The sequence below is a fragment of the Danio rerio genome, chromosome 17 (genome assembly GCF_052040795.2).
Source record: "Danio rerio strain M-AB ecotype USA chromosome 17, GRCz13ab, whole genome shotgun sequence".
Classification (NCBI taxonomy): domain Eukaryota; kingdom Metazoa; phylum Chordata; class Actinopteri; order Cypriniformes; family Danionidae; genus Danio; species Danio rerio.
This window is the reverse complement of record NC_141037.1, coordinates 1,136,190-1,154,321: the sequence shown is the minus strand read 5'-3', so window position 1 is coordinate 1,154,321 and position 18,132 is coordinate 1,136,190. Positions and strand designations below refer to the sequence as shown.

Genomic DNA, 18,132 nt, shown 5'->3' with positions numbered 1-18,132 from the left:
CTGATACAGCACTAAAAATGCATTGAAGTAGAAGTACATTGTTTAAACAATGTATTGAAGTACAATTCCTGAGGAAAAAAACTACTCAATTACAGTAATCTGAGTAATTGGTCGCAATTTATTGGAAAAAGAATTGAAAGGCTGATGGCTTTTATTTGCACGTTGTTTTTTTTAATGTAACTAATAAATACTATTTTTATCTTCTTCAGGTTATGGATAAAATATGGTAATTCTAATTCAATAGATTAGACTTAGATTAGAATCTATTGAATAGAAACTATTTAATAATTCATAACATATATGATATTTCTGGAAATAACCAGGCAACCTTCCTTCATTGCTCATGACCTCCCAGGGTGCCCCGACTCCCACTTTGGGAACCACTGCTTTAAATCCCATCTTATATCTGTGCATGTGTTCAAAAATGTAAAAAGTAAATAAACAATCATATAATGTACTGACTGTAGTTTGAACGAAAATAGCCCAGCACAAGTCGCAATACAGCACTCAAAATGTACTCCAGTAAATGTGCACATCATTCAAACTAATTACAGTACAACTCATTTACAGTAATTTGTGTATTTGTAACTGGTTATTTTATCTTATGTCTGTGCATGTGTTCGAAATGTAGAAAATAAAAAAAACATATAAACATATAAAGTATTGACTGAGGGTTGAAATAAAAGCAGTAAAAGTACAGATATGGCACTAAACATGTATTATTGAAACTATTCGCTAAAGTACGATTCCTGAGAAAATACTCAATTACAGTCATTTGAGTATTTATAATTCGTTATTTATAATTTGTATAAATACAAATAAACAAATAAATTGTGATTGTGGGTTGAAATAAAATAGCACAGTAAAAGCACCGAATCCATACAGCACTAAAAATGTGAAAACAATTACATTTTTTTTAATTACTTACTAAAATATAATTCCTGAGGAAAAACTACTCAATTGCAGTAATTTGTGTATTTGTAATTGGTTATTTTACACCAACGCTTACATCTGTGCATCTGTTCGAAATGTAAAAATAAACATATAATGTATTGACTGCAGGCTGAAGGAAAGTGAAAAAAAAGTAAAAGTACAGATACAGCACTAAAAATGCATGTGAAATTTGTATTATTACTAGTATTTGTTGATTATAATTATTTTATTAGTGATATATATATATATATATATATATATATATATATATATATATATATATATATATATATATATATATATATATATATATATATATATATATTTATATATTTATATATATACACATACATTTAGCCTTGTTAAAACAGGCACTTTTCAATGTGTTTTGTGATTAATAGTTGAAATGTTAATAAAAAGATGCAATAAAAAAATAAGAATAATCCTAAAGAATTTTTTTATTTATTTACCTATTATATTTTTATTATTACTATTATTTATTTATAACAATGATTTTATTAATGAAGAATATATATATTTAATATTTTTGTTATTTTTATGTGTTTTGTGTTTAATAGTTAAAATGTTAAAAAGATGCAATAAAAATAAATCACAGTATTGCTTATTTTTTATTTATTTATTATTATTTATTATTAATTACATATATATAATAAAAAAGATGCAATAAAAATAATCAAAGTATTGCTTATTTTGTTATTTATTTACTTATTATTATTATTTATTAGTACTTTTATTTATTTATTATAATTATTTTAGTAATGATGAATATATATAATTTATTTTGTCCTTCTTTCAATGTGTTTTGTGATAAATAAAAAATAAAAATAATCATAATGTATCGACTGTAGTTAAAACAGTGAATTAAAAGTGTACTGATTTAAAAACTTATTAAATTTACTACTTACTTAATAAATTACAATTCCTGAAAGAAAAAACTACTCAATTGATTTAATCTGAGCATCAATAATCTTAAATCTGGCCGGCTGATACATACTTTGACCTCAGCAGGGCTCTTGGTTTCAGCAACACTTGTTTTGTTCTGCTTCTCAAAGAAGGACCTGAGCAGCTCTTTATCGCTTTTCTTCTTCTTCTTAATCGCCTCCAAATCCAGCGATGCATCCACAGGGTCCTTTTTAGGAGATTTAGATCCAAATAATTTGCTTTTCAATGCATCATACGCCAAATCTGTTGATGGCTTCACACTGCAGTCTGTTTGTTCATCTTTAGCTGCTGTTTTTAAATCCGCAGTTTCCTCTTGCTTGTTGTTTTCCTCAACGTTTGATGCTTTCTGGAGCAAATTAGTGATTTCTGATAGACTTCGTGGTTCAGTTTTCTTCTTGGTTATGGTAAGCGGTTCAGTTTTGGCTTTGTTGACGTGCTGTTTAAGGCTCAGTAGCGCTCGATCTGCATCTTTCTGTTTAATTTCTGAAAGTGTCTCCCGCTCGTCTCCGACGGCTCCTTTTTTTAACACACGAAGGCCACTGAAAAGAGCTGGAACTTGGAACTTGTCGCCGATTTTGGGTGAAACGGTGTCCAGTTTTTGAGGAGGAGATTGAGCTTCTGGTGCACACTGAAACAAATTATTCATTGGTTCAATGAGGAATACTTACAAACAACCCAGGCTCATTATTGATACGTATCCCTGTATACATTTCTGGAGAACGCAAAATACGTTCCAGGAGGCATGTTTTTTTTTGCAGTTTTTGTTTTCTCAAATCCGCCAGAGGCCGCTGTGAATGCTTTTTAGACCTCAAATTTCTCTTAAATGCCTGCTGTTCTCGCATATTACCACCAGAGGATGCTGTCGATTGACTGACCGACCAACCGATAACCCCACTCACCCCCTTCCCTAAACCCAACCGATAGTGTTTTCAAAAGCAATCTAGAAAAAGAAAAGCACCTGATTTTTACCACGTTTTCAGATCTTACCCCATTCTCACCCTGTTATTTACTTGTTTATTTTATTTTTAGCATTTTGTTTTTGTTTTACCTGCTTTCTGGAACCGTTTTTCGCCAGACTTAAACCCTGTTGTCGCAATCAACACCTCTTTGTGGCTCAAGACCGCTGATGTACAAGGCGAGGTAATGGGCAAACTGGTAACAGCAGGAAAGCAGTCCATACATAGGTAATCGATCAGCTGGTAGTGCTAAAAGAAACAGAGGCTGGCCCTGTAGCATTCATTTTAAAGACAAAATGCAGCCTATAGTAGCTCTGGCTACATAATTCACGCTCTCTAGAAATATATACAGGGGTACATATTCACAATGAGCATGTGTTTCTTATAAAGATGCACTGCAAACAATGGTTTTGGCATGGTCTGTTTCTAGTCCAAATATCTACAAATTCTTGGTAACACTTTACAATAAGGCTGTATTATTAGTTAATGTTAGTTAATGCATTTAACAAACAATGAACAATAGATTTATTTCAGTATTTGTTCATGTTAGTTTGGGATGGCCGTTTTTAGGAACGTGCCTGAGGATGAGTAAGACACCGATATAGTCTCAGAAAACTTATTGCAGAAATCATATCTAACATCTTCATCAAATTTGGAATATAAACTCACAAGACACTTGGCTTTCAAGGCATATTTTTTCTAGGTTATTTCAAGAATAGTTTCCTATGTTTGTATATGAAAAGAACTAACAGAGAATAGTACAACTTGTACTTTATTTTTTGTATTGATTCTCATTACTTGCATGTATAACTTTATATATTTTTAGCATTAAACTGGCTAGATGGATCATAGTTAAGCTCATATTGTCTTCTTTCCAATGATATCTTATTTATGTATATAGCTCACTAGGATCAGGAAACCTTACTATTTTAAGTTAGGTACAGTTGAAGTCAGAATTATTCGCCCCGTTTATTTTTTTCCCTAATTTCTGTTTAACAGAGAGAAGATTTTTTTAACACATTATTAATTATAATATTGTTAATAACTCAACTATAATTACTGATTTATTTTCTCTTTGTCATGATGACAGTAAATAATATTAGACTAGATATTCTTTAAGACATTTCTATACAGCTTAAAGTGACATGTAAAGGCTTCACTAGGGTAATTAGGTTAACTAGGCAGGTTAAGGTAATTAGGCAAGTTATTGTATAATGATGGTTTGTTCTGTAGACTATCGAAAAAATATATAGGTAATAATTTTGACCTTAAAATGCTGTTTAAAAAATTAAAAACTGCTTTTATTCTAGCCGAAATAAAACAAATAAGACTTTCTCTAGAAGAACAAATATTATCAGACATACTGTGAACATTTCCTGAATCTATTAGACATCATTTGGGAAATATTTAAAAAAGAAAAACAAATTCAAAGGGGGGTGAATAATTCTGAGTTCAACTGTAGGTGTAAATGCCTATAAGGGCGCTGCTGGCTAACAGGCTAATGAAAATACAGGTGTTCATTGTTAGTCCACGTTAACTCTCAGTGCATTTACTAATGTTAACAAGCATGAGTTTGGATGTTAATAATGATGCATTAGTTATTGAGGACCTATGATTCATAAGTGCAGTATTGTTCATTATTAGTTATTGTTAGTCAACAATCAACTAATGAAACCTCATTGTAAAGTGTGACAATTCTTAAACCAAGGAGCATCTTCTGGACAAGCTAAAATGTGCTGTTTTCAGAAATAATGAGTCACAATTGTGATAAAGTTAGTTCTTTGAAACAAGCTGAAATAATCTGCTAATGGACTTAGTGAAATAATCTTGTTTTTGCCCACATTATTTTACTTACAGTTTGTTTTGACATAATATATGTGTGTGTGCTGTGTATATTTATTATTTATGTATAAATACACATGCATGCTCCAGTTTTAGCAGAGCATGTAACAGATTAGCTGCAGTTTTGTCTTTGGTACTGACTAAGCTAATGCATGTGCACACATATATTACTGTAAAGCAGGGGTCACCAATCTGGGTCCTGGAGGACTAGCGTCACTGCAGGGTTTAGCTCCAACTTGCCTCAACACACCTGTCTGGATGTTTCAAGTAAACCTTGATCAGCTTGTTCAGGTGTGTTTGATTAGGGTTACAGCTAAAATTATGGAGACAGATTAGACTCAATATTAATTCACGCAAAAGACACGATTTACACATGTGTAGCCAAACTCACCTCCATAAAACCAAATTCACGTGCGTAAAATATTTATTTATATTCACAAAAAAATTTCACAAGCACAAAATAAAAATACATTTTCATAAAATACGTTTCACAAATGCAAAACACCATTTGCAAATGTATAGGAGTGTACAAAAAGTTTTGAATGTTTAAAGCTTGCGAGTTCATCCTGAATGAGAATGTGCTAATCCTCTTTCACGTACGACTCCTCCTGGATACATGTGTGTGTATTTTTGAGACTTTCCTGCCAGAGTCAGGGCAACTCGTACCTTTCAGCCAATCAGATGAGAGCTGTAGTCAAGGACACCCACTCTGCGCTCTATTTCCGCAGACTGTTTCTCTCCAGCATGGCGGAGAAAGCAGCATTTGCAGTTGCACTTTTTTTCATTTATTTATTTATTTGACCAGAGCCTCACTCTTATTGTCCATTATTTTGCCGCAGCTCCTCTCTTCTTTTTTATTGTCTCGCAGCCCCATGAGTAAACTTTAGCCTGCAGGAATTTGAAATTGTCTTTTGCATGAATTACTTTTGAGTCTTATCTGTCTCCATATAAAATCTGCAGGACATCGGCCCTCCAGGAACAAGTTTAGTGACCCCTGCTGTAAAGCATCCTGCACTGGAAAAAAGCTTTTCTCTCTTCAATATTTGGTCTTGTTTTCAGTCTAAATATCTACAAATGTTTAAATCAAGAAGCTTTTTTCTATACAAGCACAAAATATAGTCTTGTTTAACAAAATATAGTGAGTTTTTCATTAAAACAAGCTCAATAAACTGCCAATGGGGGAAGAGAAATAATCTTGTGCATCATTTTGACATGAGATTGTTCTGCATGCCTCATTGGCAAATTACTTTGAAAGCAAGACCATATTTTTATATATTATCAGTATTTCTGACTATATTTTGTGCTTCTTGATTTTAACATTTTTAGATATTTAGATTAGAAGCAAGACACAACTCAAATCTCAGATCTGTGGAGGTTGAAGTCATCGCTCAGCACTGCATATCATGTCAAAACAAACTCTTATATTGGATGCTATAAATCACTATTAATACTAATTGGATGTAAATGATTGTTACCAGTGCACGTTTAGCAGCAGGTGAATTTCCAGCAGAAACATCTTCTGTCTCCGACTGATGATCTGAAGAAGCTGAACTCACAACTTCATCTGCTTTTAGAGGATCCGCCGGATCTAAATTCCCTTCTTGGTGAGAATCAGCAGCGTCTTTAACATCACTGTGTGTTGTACTGGATGTACGCACAGTCATGAATCGTCTCCAGCTGCTGACGTCTGCCACTGATGTTTCTTTCCTAGCATCATCCAGCAAACGCGATGCATTGAGTTTGTTGAGTTTCCCGAGCGAACTCGTCCGGCTCAGAACTGAAGCATCTTTGAGCGATCTCTCCACAAGACTCTCCAGCTTCTCCTCGGATTTTTTACACTCACCCCCAGACTCCTCTAAAATGTCCTCGTCATCAATGTACGTCTCCACTCTGGTGACCTGCACTAGATAGGGATCAGACAACCTCCATGAAGGCCTTTCTGTATCCGGAAGCAGCTTATCCTTCATTTCAGCATCAGGTTTTGCATCATCTTCAATACTTGGATCAAGATGGAGGTTCGTGTTTTCATCTGGGAGTGTTCGGAATGAAGTGAGCACCGCTGTTGGCTGATTCGATAATGAAAACCTTGAAGAAATCCTACTTGCTGGATCCATGTTTTGGTTTGCATTGAATCTTTTAAAGGTGCTGTATGGACGTTTTTGACTCTTCTAAAGCATGACTACCGCAATATTCCATTCAATTCAATTCAAGGTGTTTTGTATAGTGCTTTTGGCTATAATTATTGTGTAAATGTGCAAATTATTGCATTACAATCAGATTTAGAAGTTAATATGAACAATTAGACAAGACAGCATATGCATTGAGCTCTCTGTAACTTATTAAACTAAATTAATCCTGTTCTAACTTAATTTGATAAGTTATGCAAGCAGTTTTAATTCAGTTTAACATAATAGAAGTTCAATAGACTCATAAGGTTAATTTGATTCAGCCTAAACATTTTAGGCGACCAGGAAGGTTTTACATAAATTTATAAGTTACTAATAACTTCAACTAGTAACTAATAGCTTTTAATAGTTAAAGTTATTATATATAAGCATAGTTAACCAGCAGTATAGTATATCGGTGATGTCTATGTTTGCAGATGTTTAAGTGAACATATTTGTTTGTTTAAAACAATTCTGAAGTCATTATTCTATTTTAGAATGTGTGTTCCGTTTTGGAATGTCTGTCTTTGCTTTGATCTTTGTAACTCCGCCCACTACCAGTTAAACCAATTATATTTCAGCACTTCAGGTTGCCTTTATGGAAGATAGAGTATTTAATTTCAGTTTAATGTATGCAGACGAAGGACAAAAGCAGCCTCCGAAATCAGACGCAGATTCAGATTTATAAAAATACACTTGAGCTGTTTTTTTAATTAGTACAATAATTACAAATTTTACACACATAAGCTAGCTGATTAACCCTCGTGATCTGTTTGTCTCATCAATCTGGCAACCTGCATCGACATCAAAGTGATCAGGTCAGAAAAAAACCTTTCTGGGACAAAATAATAATATGATATTAGCAATTTAATTATTTTTTGGTATGAATTTTAGTTTGTTTGTTTATTTACAAACATAATTTACATTAATTATTTAATATGCACATACATTTATATGATGGTATTTATTTGGTATTGTTAAAAAGTTCAAATCGTTAATGAAAAAACCCTCCCCAATATTTTGAATTTACACCGCAATACCTAGGTCAACCACTAGGACAAAAGCAGCCTCCCAAATGAGACGCAGATTCAGTTATGAAAATACACATGAGCTAGCTTTCAATTAGTATGACAAACACAAATGTTACAAACATAAACATTAGCTGATTAACTGTCTGTTTGTGTCATCAATCTGGCAACCTGCATCGATAATAATGCTCTGTATTTAATATTAATCTGCGTTAAAAACACATACGGGCTGCTTTTTAATTAGCAAAGATTTTACAAACATAAACATTAGCTGATCAGCCTGCACACATGCTCGTGATCTGTTTGTGTCATCAATCTGGCAACCTGTGTCAATATCAGAGCGATCATGTGAAAATAAAAAAACTCTCAAAGACAAAATAATGACGATGGTTATAATATTATTGTTTGTTTGTTTTTCTGTATGAGTTTTGGTTTGGTTTATTTACTAACATCCATTAGATTTATCTTATTTAAATTCACATTGATATTATTTATTTATTTATTACTGTAATGTTTGTATGTAATCTCTTGTATTTAATATTCAACTGCATTATTTGCAAATAAGAAAATCAACCCAGAGTTATTAAAAATGCACACTGCTTGCTTCTAAATTAGCAATTAAATACAGATATTACAAACTTAAACATTAGCTGATCAACCATCAGACATGCTTGTGGCCTGTTGGTGTTGTCAATCTGGCACCCTGCGTCGATTTATTGGAAAAATAATAATAATGGTTATAATATTATTTCTTCACTGTGTTTTGGTTTGGTTTGTTTACTAACTGAATTCATTTGCATTTATTATTTAACACTCATTTCACTGTATATGATGTTATTTGTTAATTTATTTGGTGTTGTTATGTTAAACCACGATATCTGATATTTATCTATGTTATCTGCAAATCAGAAAATCTATAAAAAAGTTGAAATAATAAAGAAACCCTCCCCAGTATTTTGAATTTAGACCGCAATACCCAGATCAGCCACTAGGAAACCTACATACTGCACCTTTAAAGTGGAATCCAGCAAGTGTATAAACAAATCCTGCTTGTGTGTGTATGTGTGTGTGTGTGTGTGTGTGTGTGTGTGTGTGTGTGTGAACTTCAGTCTCCAGTAGTTTAACCTGCACGAGCTCCAGTTTCACTCAAGAACACAAAAGCTTTTTGTGTGTGAAGATAAATCCCAGCGTCTCTCTCTCTCTCTCTCTCTCTCTCTCGGTCGCTCCGTTCACTCCTGTGCCAATGTTCAGCCTTTATATTCCAGATTGAGAATGAGTAGACACAGAAGCCAAAGTTTGACTGTCATTAAATCAAACACTCACACTCCTGCTGTATACGTGGTTCCTGTAAATACTCCAGAAGTCTTCCAGAAAGTTGCAGCACTTCCTGCTCAGCGTCAGTGTTTCGCTTGTGTTTCTCCTCCGGGAGGGTTTGAGAGGTGGGAGTTACGCAGCACTGACTACCTTTAGCTCCAGCCACTCCCTCTGTGTGTGTGTGTGTGTGTGTGTGTGTGTGTGTAGCTGTAAACCTGGCAGAGAATCCACCTGTGAGTGTCTGATTACTCCTGAAAGACTGAGCAGAGATTGAGTCTCGCCCCACCTTCTCTCTCTCTCTTTCTTCCTCTCTCTCTCTGTACGTGTGTGTTTCACTCACCCCGAGTGTGTGTGTGTCTCTCTCTCTCTCTCTCTTTGTTTGTGTGTGTGTCTCTCTCTCTCTCTCTCTCTTTGTTTGTGTGTGTGACTCTCTCTCTCTCTCTCTCTCTCTCTCTCTCTCTCTCTCTCTCTCTCTCTCTCAGTGTGTCTCTCTCTAAGCTCCAGCTGGGTCAGGTGAACTGCTTCATTATTACAACAGAGCCTATAATCAGCTCTGATGAGGTCATCGGCCACGCCCCTCTCTGTTGCTATGCCGCTGACCTGTAGAAGCAGTGACCCGGGAAAAGGTCTGAAAGCTTCCTGTACGACATCTAGTTGTACTTGTGAGGCTGGTTATAAACGGCTTAGAAACTTCAGAAGCGTTTAAATTGTGAAGAGTACCGCTTGAAAATATATAATCACTTTAATTTGATGATAAAATGCACACAATCTGAAAATAAATTAAATATGTCAAATGCTTTTAAATGTGTTTGTATAATAATATAATTAAAATATCATTTAACCAGAATATAAGCAGAAATATTTATGTAATAATTCTTTTATTCATTTTTCGACTGCTTTGTCCCTTTTTTTAAGGGGTCGCCACAGTGGAATGAACCGCCATGCAATATTTACATTATTTTAATAAATCATAGAAATCAGAATTTAAATATACCTATTAGTTCTGAACAAAAATGTATCGCGGATCCAAAATAAAAGTTTGTTTTGACATAATATATGTGCATGTGCGGGGACGCAGTGACACAGTAGGTAGTGCTGTCGCCTCACAGCAAGAAGGTCACTAGTTCGAGCCTCTGCTGGGTCAGTTGGTGTTTCTCTGTGGAGTTTGCATGTTCTCCCCGTGTTCACGTGGGTTTCCTCCGGGTGCTCCGGTTTCCCCCACAGTCCAAACACATGTGGTACAGGTGAATTGGGTAGGCTAAATTGTCCGTAGTGTATGAGTGTGTGTGAATGAGTGTGTATGGATGTTTCCCAGAGATGGGTTGCAGCTGGAAGGGCATCCGCTATGTAAAACATATGCTGGATAAGTTGGCAGTTCTTTCCGCTGTGGCGTGCCTGGATTAATAAAGGAACTAAGCTGGAAAAAAAATTAATGAATGAATGAATAAATAATTTATTATAATAATAAAATATTCAATTGTATGTATATGACATTTTATATAAAATATATATTAAATATAATAAAACAGAATGACCAGAATATAAATACTCATTTAATAATAATTTAATCACTCAATTTAATAATAAAATAAATAAATATATATATTATTAAATGATAAACAATATTACTCATGCAAAAATGCAAACTATAAAAACAATAAACTATAGCTGATAATATCAGTACTACAAATATAACACATATAAATATCACCAGACTGTAAGAATAGAGTTATTAAAAATATTGATATTCTTCCTTATTTTCCTCTTTCTCTTCTTGACTGACCTGAGACCAAAACACAGTGTGACTCTGATGAGCCGCTGTCACAGCGATCTGGCGACGATCCTGCCACACTTCACGCACCGCTTGCTGCACGTTGGATGAAAGGAAACTCATCCAAAACACAGAGCTTTAATAACATAACAACACTGAAGCCAAAGCTAAGCTGAAAACAACAATACAGTTGAGTGCTGTAACTAGTCCACCTTCACCTATTTCCCTTTCTCTGCTGCTCTAAAGTTCATGAACCCCTGGCAAAATCTGTGAATAATTTTAACAAAATAAGTGGTGCTTGTTTTCAGACATGCAGCACTGTTGTTATTCTCCATCCTTCTATGCACTTTTTGGTGCGTAACCACGCCCACTGCATTTGTCACCCCTAGCAACCACTCAAAACACCCCACCAACCACCTAGCATTGCCTTACAACCACCTAACAACACCTTAGCAACTACCTAGCAACACTCAATCACCCTAGCAACCACCTAGCAATGCCTTAGCAACTGTCTAGCAACCATTTAATCACCCTAGCAACTGCCTAGAAATGCCACCTAACTACACCTTAGCAACTGCCTCACCCTAACCACCTTAACACTGCCTCAATCACCCTAGCAACCATCCAGCAACTGCCAAGTAACCACTCAACCACCACAGCAAACCCCTAGCAATGAAATACAACACACTAACAATGCCTTAGCAACTACTTAGACATGCCTTAGCAACCACCTAGAAATACCTTAGCAACAGCACAGTAACCATTCAACCAACTTATTTTAAGGAACAGCAGGCAGTTTATTCAGAACAATCAAAGGAATCATGAACATCCATCACAAAGCAGAAAACACACAGAGTATTAAAAACAATTCTGATTTTGATCAATTCTGCGATTCTCTGTCTATATGTAAATACACTCACCGGCCACTTTATTAGGTACACCTCTCCAACTGCTCGTAAACGCAAATGTCTAATCAGCCAATCACATGGCAGCATCTCACTGCATTTAGGCATGTAGACATGATCAAGAGGATCTGCTGCAGTTCAAAGTGAGCATCAGAATGGGGAAGAAAGGGGATTTAAGAGACTCTGAACGTGGCATGGTTGTTGCTGCCAGATGGGCTGCTCTGAGTATTTCAGAAACTGCTGATCTACTGGGATTTTTACGTACAACCATCTCTAGGGTTTACAGAGAAACAGGAAATATCCAGTGAGCGGCAGTTCTGTGGGCGCAAATGCCTTGTTGATGAGGCCAGAGGTCAGAGGAGAATGGCCAGACTGGTTCCAGCTGATAGAAAGGCAACAGTAACTCAAATAAGCACTCGTTACAACCGAGCTCTGCAGAAGAGCATCTCTGAACACACAACACGGCCAACCTTGAGGCGGATGGGCTACAGCAGCAGAAGAGCACACCGGGTGCCGCTCCTGTCAGCTAAGAACAGGAAACTGAGGCTACAATTCACACAGACTCACCAAAACTGGACAATAGAAGATTGGAGAAACGTTACCTGCTCTGATGAGTCTCCATTTCTGCTGACACATTCGGATGCTCGGCTCACAATTTGGCCTCAACAACATGAAAGCATGGATCATCCTGCCTTGTATCAGCGGTTCAGGCTGGTGGTGGTGGTGTAATGGTGTGGGGGAGATTTTCTTTGGGCCCATTAGTACCAATTGAGCATGGTGTCAACGAGGAATCTCTGAGAAACATTTCCAGTACCTTGTTGCATCTCTGCCATGAAGGATTAAGGCAGTTCTGAATGCAAAATAGTGTCCAACCCTGTACTAGTGAGGTGTACCTAATAAAGTGGCCGATGAGTGTATATTTTATGTAAAATCTTACTCAGGACAGTACTAAGTAAAAAACATGTACTTAGTGCTATCACTCTTATACTGTTAGAATTATTCACATTTTCACATATTCTACAAGAGCTGCACAAACTTTTAAGCAGCACTGTATAGTTTAAATGATAACACTGTAGCATACATATAATATTATTAGTTGTGCAGGTACTTAGCTGAATAATTTCTGCTGTGTTGTGGCATACATTAGTACAGGTGGATTATGACCAGTCCAGGCCTCTTCTGTACTTTTCTTATGTAACTGAACCTGTGTTTATGAGTTCCTGCAAACACTGCGACCTGCTTCTTGAGCTGAAAAAACAAGACACATGGCAGAAACTAAAGCTGCTCGTCCTGAACTATCAATCTACACTGATAAAGAATGTATAAATGACTTCAAATTCACTACAATGCTTTTCTTACTCAAAGTGTGTGTCTTGTTTCTAGTCCAAATATCTAAAAACTCTTAACTCAAGAGGCATTTTTATAGACGGGTAAAAAAAATCCAGGTCTAATTCGCACTGTTTGTTTGACTTTTTTCGTAACCCTATTGTAATGATTTTTGCTTGCAGTTTGTTTATTTTTCATTAGACCTGTCAATTGATAAAAAAAATTACAAATTTATCACACCTTTTTTTGAAAATTAATCGGGATTAATCGCATTTAAAAGACTGAAACTTGTAATTTTGGCTATTCAAATGTAAAATTAATGTAAACGCAAGACAAAAATATTTAAATTCAAAATATAATTGTTTATTAGAATTTTTGTTTAACTTATAACACAGAATTCTTCATCTAAACAACAAACCCACAATAAACCTTCAAGATCCTGGCTTGACAGCCATATTTATGACAGAAATTAAAACACAGGCATGTTAATGACATTTACATTTCAAAACAATCAATGCCAATAAAGAAAACATTGATTTCCATGTTGGATTCTAAGTGGACTGCAAAAAATGCCAAAATACAGGAATTGCAGATATGGAAAATGAAAAATTATAATAATAAACTATAGAATACAAACTGTTGCACTCATTGTAAAGTTGTATTGCTGTGAGTTGAGAACATTAATTATAAAGTAGAAACAATTGTGCTTAATCCTCCTTTACATTCATCCAGTTGCTAAGATTAGGAGTATCCCACAAACGCACAGAGACTCCCGGATGCCTGCAAATGAATGATAATCTCCTGGAAACCGCACGTCTCCCGCCCGGTCTTTAATTACGTTGCACACCCCTCTCCACCGCATCCCTCCTATCTTTTCAGGTGCATCGGGCGCAACCCATCCCCACCGCTCTTCAGGTATGTCTTGCGCACACACGCCCCTACTCAGATATGTCGCTCACTCAACCCCTGACACCCCTCAACGGGCCTGACACAGACACACACACAACGCGCTGGAGCAACTCCCTTCAGATTCAACCCACATGATCTCATTCATCAAATTTGCTTAAACTAAGTATGGCTCTATTTCACAAGGATTCTGACACAACAACGCAAAGCATATTATTGCGTTTAATGAGGAAACACGCTAAACTTGGAGGGCTAATGCTGAAAGGCAGAGTAATGCCCTGTCTTTGACAGCTCGCGACTTCACCGAGACTTTCAGAGTACATTTACATAAGACACCAATACTCTGATTTTAATATGATTAAGATTATACTATCTTAATAAAAGTCTACCGTGTAAGCATCGATTTAATCACCTCAAAGGAACACAGAGTCACAAAATGCAGAGGTTTTTCTTTCCATTCGCCATGCGGTATCAAATTACATTAAAACAGAAGTCGAAAGTTAAAAATGAAACACCCGAAATTGCTTGAAACTCTGAATAGCCTGGTGATGCCGCATTAATTGTTTCAAACTGAAACTTATCCATATTTCTTGCATGTTTACCACACGTCCACCACAACAGGAAGTAAAAAAAAACCTGCAACTGCGTTAATTGCGTTAATTTTTTTAACGCGTTGCTTATTTCAAATCAATCGCATGCGTTAACGCACTAATTTTGACAGCGCTTTTTTTCATACATGATTTACACGATTACATCAATCAGCCCAATCAATCTAAATTAATGCTTCCTTTCCAAACAGAGCTATTCAAGCCATCTGGTGAAAGTGTATTTGTATTGCAAAATATATCGCAGAAAAATAAAATATTACAACGGTAGATGTTTACAATATCATGCAGCCCTTGTGTGAATAAAAAAGTAACAGGTAACATTAAAAGTAACACTAAATTAATAGGTGTTCAGGGCAATCACTGACAAATTCAAGTGTTTATGTGCCCAGCGTGTGTCTTGTGTTTGCCTGCTGACGGAGTGTTCAGTGCGCCTGCAGCTGGAAAAGTCAACTCTGCAGAGAAAGCAGCTGAGCAATAAGACTGTTGGGATGGAGCCTGACAATATAAAGATCGGGAGCCTAAGGCTGATTTATACATCTTTGTCAAGCACACGCGTATGCCTTCGTGCTGTCGCAGCCTCACTCTGCCTGACACCGTTGCTGACCTCTTAAAAAATGTAACGACACATAGCTCAAGCTCTGTTATTGGTCAGCTTGGTAGCAGTGACAAGTGTGAACGGTGCTGAGATCCGTCAGCCCGATGGAGTGAGTGTTTACAAGTGTGGAGTCCCGTGAAGGAGCTCCAGATGGAAACTGCTGTTTTGTCTTTACCTTATGATTAAAGTTTTTGCACGTCCGCCGGTTTCCGCCTTTGAATGAGCAAGTTTGAGCTACTTGTACATTAAGGTAGCGTTCACAACACAAACAGTGCATAGAACTGACCAACTAAACTTCTCTGACCACATCTCTAGAACTGCTCGATCGTGCAGATTTGCACTCTATAACATCAGAAAGGTCCGACCCTTCCTATCTGAACATGCAGCTCAACTCCTTGTTCAAGCTCTTGTTCTCTACAGACTGGATTACTGCAACTCTCTACTAGCCGGGCTTCAGCTAACTCTATCAAGCCTCTTCAGCTGCTCCAGAACGCAGCAGCACGAGTGGTCTTCAATGAACCTAAAAGAGCACATGTCACCCCGCTGCTCATCCGTTTGCACTGGCTGCCAGTTGCTGCTCGCATCAAATTCAAAGCTCTGATGTTTGCCTACAAAGCGACCTCTGGCCCTGCTCCTTCTTATCTGCTCTCACTTCTGCAGATGTATGTGCCCTCCAGAAACTTGCGTTCTGTGAATGAACGTCGCCTCGTGGTTCCATCCCAAAGAGGGAAGAAATCACTTTCCCGAACTCTCACGGTCAATCTGCCCAGTTGGTGGAATGAACTCCCTAACTGCATCAGAACGGCAGAGTCACTCGCTGTCTTCAAGAAACCACTAAAAACTCAACTATTTAGTCTCCACTTCCCTTCCTAATCTGCAATTGCCTCTCTGGATATACCACTAACTGTACTCAAAAAAAAAAAATTTACTAATACTTTCCTTCTTAGACTTTACAGACCTGAAACTTGCCTACAGCACTTATTCATTGTTGCTCTTATAGTTGTGTAAATTGCTTCTTGTCCTCATTTGTAAGTCGCTTTGGATAAAAGCGTTTGCTAAATGACTAAATGTAAATGTAAATGTAGAAGTAAAAATGCCCAACTATGCACAAGGCAAGTGCCGTGGGTCAATGCGATCACACGACGCAGAAGTATGAATCAGCCTTTAGCCCAAATGTAGTTGGTCTCTACCCCCTTTCTCCCACTGCACCCCCGTTTTACCCTTAAATGCCTGTTCATTTAAGGCATCATATATTAAAAATCAAAACAAATATTTTAATAAAAAATAAATAAATGAAGTAGCCTACCCAGCATAAAATAACAGTAGCTAGCAGGCCTTACTTTTATATATATATATATATATATATATATATATATATATATATATATAAAAATAGGCGGTTTTATACTTGATAAGAATGTTTATTGTTGTCAGACTCCACTTTCACATTAATAAACCTGAATGAATCAATCAACAAGTACTTTGTCAATTCATACAGAACTGTCAATGAAAAACTGAGGTAAATCTCAAATGAACCAAAGCAAGAAAGTCTGTCGTTTCTTGCGTGTGTAGTTATTTGAAGGGTCATGACACCCCCATTTCGGTTCAGGTCCACCTCAGATTTTTTTCAAAAGATGCACCATAGTGAGCGTGGAGCTCCGCGAGCAAAGGGCAGGAGTGGGCGTGGCCAGCAGGGGAGAAGGAGGAGAGCGAGCAGCTGTTGTCAGTCGGCTCACAAAATGAGACACAAACCATGCTGAGACCCATGATTTTATAGTTTACAAAGGTAAAATGCAAAGAAATAAACAGTAATTTAACGCCCTGCTACATTTGTAATTTCATATACACACAACCACAATTTATATCATTATAAAGATAATCGTGTTCATATAACCACTAAATCAGGACTTTTTTAGGTGAACACAGCAGCATGGCGATGTGTCTAAATGTGAACAAATTCCTGATAAAAGACAACTCCAATTCTCTTTCTGCTCTCCTGACAAAAATGCTAGCAGCACACACACAGCTTTGCTGTATCGGCCCTGACAGGATTGCGGGGAAAAACATGCAACAAACCCCGTGGATCATGGAAACAAACACATACGAGCCTTCATGAAGGACTAAATACTCTGTGCCGTGGGTCCGCGGACGCGTCTCACCCACATTTCACAGCTGAGCTTGGCACTGACAGCCAGGTCTGCTTTGTCTTCGGAAAGCACGTGCTCTCATGAATATTTAAGAAGCCGGCTCTTCTCATAGGATAAGAAAACTCAGCTATGAATAATAATGAGATACCGATGCGTCATCTTTGCACTTGCAGTTTTTGTGCTACGTCGCCGATTTTGATCTGCCCCAAAAATCATTTTAAACCCGGAAAAAGCTCAGAGTTATACAGTTTTCCCCAAAATTACAGCTAACAGGTGCTAACATTGTCTTAACTGATGCTCAACACACACACATCTGTTAAAATCTCACAAAAAAGTACTTGAGGGATTTGTGAACCTTTACAATAGCATCCCAGTGTTCTCCTCAGAATATTCAACAAGCTTACTTTAATAAGTAATTAATAACAAATGATAACAAGCAAAAACAAAGTGAAATAGCTAATATACTACTGAAAATGGTAGCAGATTGTAAAAAATATAAATGTTTACATGCAACAAGTTTTGACTTCCTAAACAGCAGGCTTGAGTCTATAAATATCAGTAGCCTGTCTAAGACAGTAGATGTAAGTTGTTGGTGTTGCTGAGCAGAACAATGACTCCCGAGTGAGCATACAGAGAGTTAGTTTAACCTGTAAGACCAGATATTATCAGTGCA

General features: G+C 36.6%; 1 protein-coding gene across 14 annotated transcripts in view; it reads right to left on the bottom strand.

Moving 5' to 3' along the window:
• LOC100148950 (formin) overlaps positions 1 to 18,132 on the bottom strand; it is a 169,517-nt gene that overhangs the window by 103,780 nt on the left and 47,605 nt on the right. For 5 of the 14 annotated variants that reach the window (XR_015512404.1, XR_015512405.1, XR_015512402.1 and 2 more), the window contains 2 exon segments: positions 6,170 to 9,321; positions 1,949 to 2,524 (listed from right to left, as the gene is read on the bottom strand). Coding sequence is in view for 3 of the 7 variants with exons in the window: in NM_001443338.1 (NP_001430267.1) it covers positions 1,949 to 2,524; positions 6,170 to 6,808 (1,215 nt within the window). In the remaining 4 variants the exon portion in view is untranslated. 14 annotated transcript variants of the gene reach the window in all.